Source organism: Lactuca serriola, chromosome 2, assembly GCF_051521515.1.
Source record: "Lactuca serriola cultivar US96UC23 chromosome 2, Lser_US96UC23_V15, whole genome shotgun sequence".
NCBI classification, from domain to species: Eukaryota; Viridiplantae; Streptophyta; class Magnoliopsida; order Asterales; family Asteraceae; genus Lactuca; species Lactuca serriola.
In genome coordinates, this window is record NC_136409.1 from 200,153,908 (window position 1) to 200,165,689 (window position 11,782).

Here is an 11,782-nt window from a genome sequence, read left to right on the forward strand (position 1 = left end):
TATCATCGAGTAATAATCCTTAAACATTATCATAAGACACAAACAACAACTTAGGTACATCAATAAACAAAAGTCCAACAGTTAGAAGACAAAGAATAAGAAAGGGTAAAATCATCCAAATTCAACACAAATTTCCACCTGCCAAAAATTATATAAGAAACCGCCTTATAATATCCTTCAAAATTGTTACTAACTGTATAAAATTCATTTCTATTAATTACTTTGATTACCACTATCAGCAAATACAATCCCCTTAATCTTAAACAATCGGCCAGATCCAATCTCTCCAATCTCAGGTACAAGTAAGATTTCTTTTTTCGTTTCTCTTAATATTATGATCCTTACTCTGATGTCATTGGTGTTGATCCTTACTACATTTTCAATTTTTTTTTAAACAGACCCATCTACAACAAACGTATTTACTGATGCAGAACAATATCAAAGAGAGCAACAATCGGGTTAGTATGTTTAAATTATTTATTAATATATTGTAGTATGTGATATTGTTAATGTAAATCTACTTGTACTTGCTTATAGACACAGTTTTTGAGACCGAGCAAGAAAATGATAGTGATGCTACAATTGCAAAGCGTGGCATTACTTGTGGCAAGGGTGCTCGAAAGGCAATGAAAGCGTCTAAGAAGAAGTTGTCTGCAGAATTTAATTTTGTTGCAAGACGAGTAATATGTAACAATGAATCAACTTTCACATATGAGTGTGGCTATATTTTACATAAGAACTGTAGCTTACAACACAAAGAGTGGAGGCTTGTACCGAAGGAAGAAAAGTTTACATTACGCCACAAGCTAACTGTAAGTTTTTTTAGTATGACTTTAACATTTTCATTACTAACTAGTTAATTATGTTTGTTACTTGAAGACGCTTTTTGATATTGATGTGGAAAATGAGAATGTTTGCAAAGTTATCAATAGCTACATGGCAAAGTCATGGAGAAATTACCGAGCTGAGTTGCATAAATACTTTAAAGAGATTGGAGGACCAGAAGACCCAATAAAGGCAAAGACTAAACCCCCTTCAGATATTCGTAACAAAGAAGACTGGGAGTATCTATGTGACATGTGGTGTGAGCCAAAATACATGGTAATGTTTTAAAAATATTTGAGCTATTGAATTAATTATTATTGTTGAATTCGGTATAATATTTGTTAGTTTTATTTGGTTGTATGTACTTGAAGGAAATGGCAAAAAGAAAGTTGTTGCTCGTGGAAAGCGAAAAATGGAGACAAGAAATGGGTCGAATAGTACAACACGCTATCATGTTGAGCTTAGACATGATGTGGATTCTTCATCGGGGCATATTGAGACTTGGCGGCTTACACATTGGGATGAAGAAAAAGGTTAGAAATCCACTGATATGACTGCAAAATATGTAAGTGTAGTTGCTCATTTCTACCGTTGAATATATATTATTTGGTAAATAATTTATTTAATATACTCGTCTTATTTTTATATGCTAATAGGAAGAAATGAAAAAGACGAGAAATGAGCATTCCTTGGAATCAATAAGTGACAAGTTGATTCTAGAGAAGGTACTTGGACGAAGCTTTGTTCGTTTGTTCGGGTGGGGACGTGATCATGTTGTCGCTAGTAACATCACAGGTTCTACTGAGAAATCTAAGCATCCTAGTTATGATGAATAGGTGGATGAATTGGAAACAATGAAAAGAGAACATGAAGTTAAGAAGCAAATATTGATTGAGAAAAACATCATGCCTCATCCTCTTAGCACATCATCAGGAAGATCACATGGTGATACATTCGAGTGTGGTACATCTAACCACACTCAGTCGGGCCAGTCTCATGATGAAAATATTGATATATATGATGATATGCAATGACCATTCTATAATTTTTAGTATTTTCAAGTAGCTACCCATGACTAGTTGATCTTTTGGTAGTTTAAGTATTTCAAGTTTTGAGACTTGTAATTTTTTTGGTTTGAAATATTATGAGGGTGTTTGGGATTTCATCTAAAAACTCCTTTTTAACTTATTGACTTTTTGAAAAGTTAATAAGCTAAAAAAAGTGTTTGCATAATTAATAAGGACTTTTTAAAATGACTTTTCTTTTAGCCTTTGAAAAGGAGTTTTGAAGAAGTTACAATTTGTGACTTCTTGAAATGACTTATGACTTATTAGAATAAAAACAAGCAAAAGTCAATAAGTTAGCCAAACACTTTTTAACTTATTGACTTATTGACTTTTGCCACTAAAAAACTAATCCAAACACTTTTTTAAAAACTACTTTTCCCATATTCATAAGTCAATAAGTGCTTTTGCATAAAAGTCCTTTTAAAGTTCAAAATGAAATCTCAAACACCCTCTATGTTAGACAATTTTCAATTTATAATGCTATTTCGAATGCATATGTTTCTATTTATACAAATGTCTACATTTATTTTGTATTACCTACACATATCATTTTTAATACCCACATATAAATATATTTTTACCAACACATATCAAAATCAATGTCTACACATAAAAATACTTTTACCCACACATATTTTTATGGCATGTATAGTCCACATCATTGACCACGTCAGCAGCCACATCATCAGCCACGTCATCGACATCCCAAACAAATCAAAATACCTCTACCTACACATATTTACTACTTTTAGCCACACATATATGTGTAGGTATAGATTATATTATATCTACACATAAATTATGTGTCGGTAATGATTTGTATCAACAAGCATGAGCCTATATGTAGTTACACTTAATGTATGTGTAGATAATAATGAATACCATCACATATGATGCTTTTACTTACACATAATATGTGTGATCAAAAAAACCCAAATTATATATATATATATATATATATATATATATATATATATATATATATATATATATATATATATATATATATAAAGAGAAATCATTGTTATCAATCAAACCCAACTCATAAGAATCCAAAATCAAATAAAAATGTTTCCAAAGTCAATGTATCATAACATCTCCAAAACATATCACCAAGGATGTGTACAATTAGGTTTTTATTTTTTTGCGATCATTTAAAGTACCTAAAACATAAAACTTAAATTGTAAGCCAAAACTTAGAGAGTTCTTCGAAATACCATACACAACCAAAATAGATAACATGTATATATGAGCTTTCCGTCTGAATATTGGAAACAAAAATTTCTATTCGAAATTCGATGCTAATCTGTTAGAATCATGGAACTTCTTATAAGGTTTCGTTGCTAATTACCGTTAATGATTATTTCTAAATGAACATTTGTTTTATTCTAGTGACTTGTATAATTAGCGGCAATTTATTAGATGTTTACTCATATTGTAGTATTTATGAACGAATTTTGCTTATAATATGTAAATAGTCTATTTTAATTATTTTAATTTTATACGAGGCTTTCAAAACCCAATGGACTGACCCGTTAATTATTTCGTTTTTTTAATTATATATTGCATCACATCATAGTAACTTTAATAATATTTTATTATTTTATATGTTTATTCTTTTCTTTCAAGATGACAATAATCACAATAAGTTACACCAATGATTCAATTAATAGTCTTGAAAATGATTGGTATTATTTAGTGATATATACTATACTCTTTTGTCTTTATACCAACTCATATTAACTTACAATACCAAAATTGGGTGTTTAATAATTAAATTCAGATTTTAAGTTTATATTGTATCTTTCATCCGTCGTTGTTACGGGGACATATTATCATTTTAACAAATAAAGTTTTCTCTGACTGAATGTATGTTGATAGATTCAAGTAGGAATAAGACCACTTTAATAAAACGAAAACCAAGTTTCTTTAATATTTATGGGTCTCACAGAATCAAAATTGCTAAGGACAAGATAACTTACATTTCTCATTGAATAATTTGTAAGTCGTGATAAAAGTGTCGTTCTAGACTTAGTAATCTAAACTCTGGATAAAAGAATTACGTGAAATTTAATAATACAACGGTATCCAGCTCTTTGGGCCATAAGTGAGTGTCTGGATCCTTTGGTTCTTGTAAATAGCCGGACCTTTGACATGGCCCTCATCTGCCGGCCGACGTCGATGATCCATCTCACCACCACCCTTCATAAATTCAACTTTCTTGGTCTTCACAACCACCCTCAAAATCTCCATCACCACCACCACCACCACCGTGGTTGCTGCTTTTGCAAATGCCTATAGATGACAACAGCCCTAGTGCTCGTAGTCTTGGCTCCTTCTCCACCACCACCGATCTCTTGAAGCTGAGCACAAGCTCAAGAAGCGAATCTCCGATCGCCAACTTGAGCTGCTCTTCTTCCTCCCGCCATACCCCACTACCCTCCACCACCACCAAGGATACCATACGCCGGCTGGTGAAGGCCAATGGTGATACTCTCAGTCTTGATGAAATGAGATTCGTACAAAGGCTAGGGAGTGGCGATATCGGGAGTGTGTACTTGGTGGAGCTAAAGTGCGCCGAGGGATGCATGTTGGCGGCGAAGGTGATGGATAAGGAAGAGTTGATGAGCAGGGAGAAAGAGGGTAGGGCAAGGATAGAATTGGAAATACTGCAAATGTTGGATCACCCATTTTTGCCATCACTGTATGCCAGTTTGGAAGTTGATCGGTGGTCTTGCTTGTTGACCGAATTCTGTCCCGGTGGCGATCTGCATATTCTCCGTCAACGACAACCCGATAGGAGATTTGATGAAGCCGCCGTCCGGTGAGTATATATAAATCAACGCTCTCCATTCCCACTCATCTCGACTTAATAAACAAACACCTATAATTATAAAACATACAAAATATAATCCATTAATTACATGTTATATATTATCTCTTTCAAATGATCAAAACAATTATAAATTTAAGATTTGTATCAATCTGATAAGATTATGTAGTTTTAGTTTAAAATTTCACCACTAAACAAATTTACAACTATATAAGCATCATCAGATGAAAATTATTGTAAATTTTGTTTTTTTTTCCTGAGATTTTGACTTTGAACAGAATGTTTAATAAATTTAGAGATCTGAATTTCAATCATTCATCTAAAAATGGTAATTGCGTTACATCGAATGCATCGAACATGAATTAAAAGACAAAGTCATTCACTATGTAATTATATAAGCCTATATAATCTATTAAATTGTTTTATTATAAAATATTATATAATATTTTAATACAGGTTTATAATCATATCTAATATATTACTCTTAAAATTAATCAGTTTGATCTTCATGCCAAACGTCGTCTCAATACACAATGCAAAAATCATGTAACATCCATATTTTAAAACACTCCACAAATCATGTAAAATGCATATTTCAAAACACGAAACATTTGTATTTAATATTATATATGTGATAATAGTTTAAAACCATATTGAAGTAAAAGTTGACGCATGCATGCAGGTTTTATGCATCAGAAATTGTGGTTGCCCTAGAATACCTTCACATGATGGGCATAATCTATCGAGATCTAAAGCCTGAAAACGTTCTCGTAAGATCAGATGGTCACATAATGCTGACTGACTTCGATTTATGCCTAAAATGCGAAGATTCCACCACCCCTAAACTTGTTCAAGGTCAAGACCAGCTATCCATAAGTAGCCCATCAACGACCCTGTGCACCAAGGGCTCATTATCCCCATTCATCCTTCCTCGTTGTAGCATGCCAAAAGTACTCTCGTGTTTTCACCCCAAGCAGAAACGGAGACCACAACCCAGTAACCATCGACCACCCTTCGACATCATGGCTGAGCCAGTTGAGGCTCGATCAATGTCCTTTGTTGGCACTCACGAGTACTTAGCACCAGAGGTTGTTTCCGGTGAAGGCCACGGTAATGCAGTAGATTGGTGGACTTTAGGGATATTTATTTATGAGTTGTTCTATGGAGTGACACCGTTTAGGGGAGGTGACAATGAGTTTACTCTTACCAGCATTTTAGCTAGAGGGCTTCACTTCCCTAAAGAGCCTGCGTCATCGTCGGCTATGAAGGATTTGATCACGAAGCTCCTGATCAAGGAGCCTACAAAGCGAATGGGGTCCATGAAAGGTGCACCTTCCATCAAGAACCACCCATTCTTCAATGGAGTAAATTGGGCACTTCTACGCGGGGCTTCACCTCCCTACGTTCCTCGACCTGTCTCTTTCCGAGATTTTGTTGCACAAAATGATCATTGTGATGACCATATAGACTATTATTAGTCATGAAACATTACCATGATTTGCGGCTCTTCTTTTTAATTTTTTGGCTTTATAGTTAATTAGTTATTTTACTCTTAAGTGTACGAATTCATGAAAATCGCATTGTGATGGTGTAGATAGATATTTTCATCATTGCACCTAAAATTGGTAAATCACCGGTAATCACGGGTAAGTGTATTCAGGTTCTTATATGATGGAGAGCATATTAAGGAGAAAGCAAAGTGTTTTATGGATAAATGAGAGAAAAAATTGTTAAGACGAGTTTCAACTTCAAATAGACATAATGTTGAATTAATTATTATTAATTATCAAGTTTAGTCCATAAAACTATATTGATCCTTTATGATAAGATCTCAGTAAAAAAAATAGAAGAAGATTGTCTTGTTATAGAATGAATTAAAAACAGAACAATAAATTAAAACCAACCTTAAGTTTTCAGATCTTGACTGGTAAACGATTGCACAAAAGAAGCTCTTATCCTAAAGATTTTTACATTGCCTAAGGTTGTAAGCTCCAATATAAAACTCATGATTTGATGCAAAATATCTTTCGTTCCAATTGCTATGAAGAAACGATAAATGCAAAGCGATTAATCGGAAAGCGAAAGAAAACCGGAATTTGCAGTTGCAAAATCATAGAGGAAGAGAGGATAGCAAATGAAGGTTGCAAATTTTGGTGTGGTATACAACTCCTAGGAGAGTTGTATTTATAGTCCCAAAAACCTTAGGATACTCCAAAAAATCCGAACTTGTAACGAGGACGACCTTATCATATCAAGTTGATATCTATCTGCAACAACTTTTTTTTGAAACGACAATGAAATTAAAAACTATCTAACAAGAAACTAGAACAAAAAATACAAAAACTTCAAGTCGTAGTAGTGGAAATCAACTAACTATCCCAAAAAAATATTTTTCCTACATCTATTAGAAATCCAAAAATAGGAAAATAGCATATATCAACAAAAATCTCATCTTTTATAGGCTTGACCGTTCCAAATAAGAGTTTATTGCGAAAACTCCATATCACCCAAAACGTAGTAGCAACAACCACATCAAATCTCATCTTGTTCTTCTTGTATAGAGCTAGAGAATCAACCTAACTCAAAAAGGAAGAAATTGATAGATCAAGAGGGATATTTACATTCCACCATATAGAAATCTTACTCCAAATCGGCAACAAAAGGCTACGAGATGAAAAAAATTTGCTTTGTGGATTCACCTATTTGAAAACAAATACCACATTGCGAAGAGTCTAGATCAATTCCTTTATCCGACCCTTAGGTTTAAACGGGTAGGAATTATGTCCCTCATGATTCTCCAAATTAGATCATTAACGTTTATGGGAATTAAAGTATTCCATCCAGTGCCAATACTAGAACCATCCAAAAAGAAAGAATCAAGAAGCCTCCTAGTAGAAGACATCGAGAAAATGCCATGCACAACTAAATCCCACATAAATCGGTCAGGCACCTTTGAAAACACATAATTTCAAATCGCAAAGCACAACTCGATCCATTGGGAGTTTAGAACTCCCACTCTAAGCAATCTTCCATTTTGGTCCAATCGAATCGATAAAAAATTAAAAGTATCTCTTCTCCCAACGGCTGTGTGAAGTTTAGAAGTTTCCATGTCGGTCCAACCGACTTGAGTGACCGTGTGCAGTGCTAAGTGTAGAAGTTTCCATGTCCTTCCAATGAATCGATAAAAATAAAAGCTTCTCAGCTCCCATCAACTATGTGAAGTGCTAAATCGCATTATCTCATGAAGTCGCGTCCATAGTTTGTAATGTCCTAAAATACCAACAAAAAATTTCATTTCTAAACCATCAAATCCATACAAACATTTGTTTCAAAACTAATCATAGTAAAATGTATCCCTCAAACATCAGAGTAAAACAATAATAATTAATGTGGAAAAAGTCATCAAAGGATGTTGTGCAGTTAAGTCGGGCCCTTCCCTTTGGACTGGAAGTACCTAAAAATATTTAAACTACAAAACCGTAAGCATAAAGCTTAGTGAGTTCCCTAAAATACCACATACCCTACATAGGATAAGGAATGCTATGGGCCTGTCCATAGTCTTCTGTCACTATCAACCATAAGCCAAATCAAGGTGTTTCCTTGCAACAGTGGGAGCCAAAACATGGTCTTACATACAAGTTTCAAGAGCCACATCCTGGTCTTCCATTCAAGCATCACAAAGAAAACTACATATAAATGTCGGGGCCATACTCTGGTCTTACATACAATTTCCATGAGCCAGATCTGATGGGTTTTAGCCATAAGAACATCCTATGTGCTCATGCAAATCCTAATGCTTGGATCTAGGCTTCTCTCTTGTACATGCAATTCATCCAAGACTTTAAACCCTAGATCTAGCATACAATTAATCATATTAACATAAGAATGGGGTTTAGATCATACCTTGATTGTTATGTAGCAATAACAATCTCAAATCCTCCTTGTAATGGCTTTAGAAAGCTTAGAGTCACAAGTGTCATTCCTCTAATGGCTCACAAACACCAAGAGCAAGAGGATGAAGAATGATAAGAGAAGAGGCACCCCAAAAACGTGTAGAAACCCTAAGGAATCAGTTCACCACGTTTTTAGTGCCCTAGGGGTCCTTAAATAGTGAGGCTATTAGGGTTATCTAACAAGGAAACCCTAATTTGATTGCTTAGGCCCTAAGCAACCCATGGACTCCCTCCTTAGAGGCCTTGGACGATTTCTAATGGGTTTCCCCATAGAATTCGTCCACTCCATCCTCTATGGAGTCCATTAGCCCAATATTCAACTATCACATAATTGACAGTTCTAGTCCCCTTTATTTAATTAATGTCTTTTAGCCACAAAGCTAATTCTTATTAATTCTTGACTAATATTAATTAAACAATATGATTTCTTCTTTAATATATTATTCCCATAATATATTAATAAATCATAATTAATCATCTATCTCCATAATTCATCCTATCAAGTTGCTTTGGTGAAAGCAACCCAAAAGGACCATGCACCATCGGGTCAAGTACATACCAAAATAGTTATGGACTTAGACACTAATCCAACAAGATCCTTGTCACACCCCCAAACCAAGGATGGCGGAAACGTCTGGGGGTGGAGGACTTCATGTATAGTATCATAACAACAATGGCAATAGTGATGAAAGTAAACGCAACCAACATATATATAATTGAAAGAGTTACACCATTGTATGAATTACACGTTTCAAAATCAATTACAATATGTTGACAAAATATGAAATGTATGACGCCTTAGCGTCCCATCCTCAAAATGCACTTGATTTCCTGTTTAGTGATTTCCTGAGAATACAAGTTGTTTGAAAAAGTGTCAACACAAAGGTTGGTGAGCTCATAAGCATTTGTAGACGGTTTATGAAAAGCTTTTTCTTGTAAAAGTAGTGTTTGTTCCAGAAAAATCCAATATTTTCCTTTATAAAGTTATGTGGTCCTAAATCGCAGAAACAAGAATGACAAGTATTTTCCATACTTAATGATATAACCATGGTTTTAAATTGACATAAAACCCTTTTTAATTATAAAAATTCCCGTAAACTTTATGAGTTTTTAACTTCCTAAGTGAGTCGCTATAACCATACTATGACTGAATGAACCTGCCACGACGTTTCTCAGGTGTCGGGAAACTGATATGACATTTGTCACCACAGACCTGCCGCTCTAGCTGTTGCATGCAACTCAGGTGTGGGGTGTCTAACCCAATATAGATCTATACACAACTATCATGTTCTCCTTACAAGAGACTCTGGATATAACTACCAGGAATTTAGATCCCGCACTCGGACGTACGGAAAGAGAATGTCTCACAATTTAAGTTAACAAGTTTACGTGTGGTGTGCGTGAATGTAAAACCTTTTTGTATGAATGTACCCTTTTTGTATGAGTGTGTTATGTGATGAATCATAAACTATACCTATTATAGTTTATCAAAACAAGGGTAAAAGTGGTAATGTACATAAACTATACTTACATAGTTTACACAAATGTTTGTATGTAATAGGTGTACTTTGATTGTAACAAATTGTTATTTCTATGCTTTGTCTATAAAAAATCCATTTTTTAACTGATGTATGTCTACAAACTAAGACAATATTGTCATATATTCCAATAACATATAATCACATAAAGATATACATCTTACTCAACATGTTACAAGGTGAAATGAAATTGATAGTATTTTTCTGTTGATAACATTTTCTATCCTTGTTATTAGAAAATTTGTAGAAAAATCATCAAAGGTCCAAATCAGAATCCAAAATTTCTGGGAGTTTGAAAAATGAGTCTAGTTTCCCCATAATTTTTCTCATGATTTTTAATGACCTCTAACTTGTGTGAACAAGTCCATAATCACAGACTGGTCCGGATTGATGTTTGAAATGATAGGCAGTTTTGTAAAAATCACCATAAATTGTAGAAAAATCGTATGGAGATGTGCAAGTAGTCATTTTAAAGCTAAGAACTTGAACTATTTTCACCTAATACAGTTTTGAAAACTAAAATGTTTATGTTGTCCAAAACAGTCCGTGAATGGATCTGAAAAAGAGTCCAACTTTTCTGATGAAAGCTGTTAGAAAAGTTTAGTTATGTTCTTGGTGTTTTAACTTGTATTCCCCCTCTCCCCCTAAAAACTTAAGAAAACATGAAAATGTAGAGGTATGAACTCACCTTGAGTGATTTCAGTGGTTGAATGTTGAAGAAGAGAAGTGTTCAACTCAAGAACACTTGAAGGATTGCTTTGAAGATTTCAAGAATCTAACACAATAATGATGGAGTTTGTGTAAGCCATCAATGATTTGAGTAGAATGAAGTGTAATTATCACAAGGATGATAAATTATACTTACCAAGTGAAGGAGAAAAGCTGGAAATGCCTTGGAAATCTCGTTTTTGTGAGAGGGAGTTAGAGAGAAAAGAGGTGCTTGATCTTTAGAGAAATGAGAGCAAATGAGTGAGAATGAGGAGAGGTAAGAGTCTTCAGCCTTTGACCATGAGTGGGGCTGGTCAAATGGTGGGGAAAGCAATCTTGAATGACCAGGTATGGTGGGGAGTACAATGGATGGTCATGGGAATGGGTATGGGGTGGTTGCTTGTGTCATAAATCAAAGATAAGTCAACACTCCACCACAAGATCTCATTTAATAGATTTTATTCTTAAATATGAATTTCCCTAAAAATATGATTAAATTATGAATATTTAGGGTCTTATATGTTAAAATATGATTTTTGGAGAAAATCTTGCGTTAAAATAACTAAAAACGGGCTTAAAACGGAGTCGTGGTCGAAAACCGGGTGAAAAATGGCAAATCTGAAGTCAGGAGGGTGACTCCGGCCTTAATGTAACGCCTGTGTTTCCGGGCTTGCCGTTATTAGCAATATAATAGTCTAGGTTAACATTTGTAACCCGTTTTGAAATAATAAGAATGTATTATTTGAGTATTATGTGTTTTATGCTTAATTGCTTAATTATGTGGTCTGATTAATTAAGAATAAAAAAATAAGCGTCAAAATTTAAGTGTAAAATAAACTTAATATCTTTGGTTAATGT

The 11,782-nt window shown here is 34.1% G+C and overlaps 1 protein-coding gene across 1 annotated transcript; it reads left to right on the top strand.

The window, feature by feature from the left end:
* Window positions 1-4,005: 4,005 nt before the first annotated feature.
* On the top strand, window positions 4,006-6,335 carry LOC145088087 (protein kinase G11A-like). The gene is made up of 2 exons (XM_079026293.1): window positions 4,006-4,716; window positions 5,408-6,335. The coding sequence occupies exons 1-2, from the start codon at window positions 4,184-4,186 to the stop codon at window positions 6,201-6,203; spliced, it is 1,329 nt and encodes a 442-aa protein (XP_078882419.1). The 5' UTR covers window positions 4,006-4,183; the 3' UTR covers window positions 6,204-6,335.
* Window positions 6,336-11,782: the final 5,447 nt, after the last annotated feature.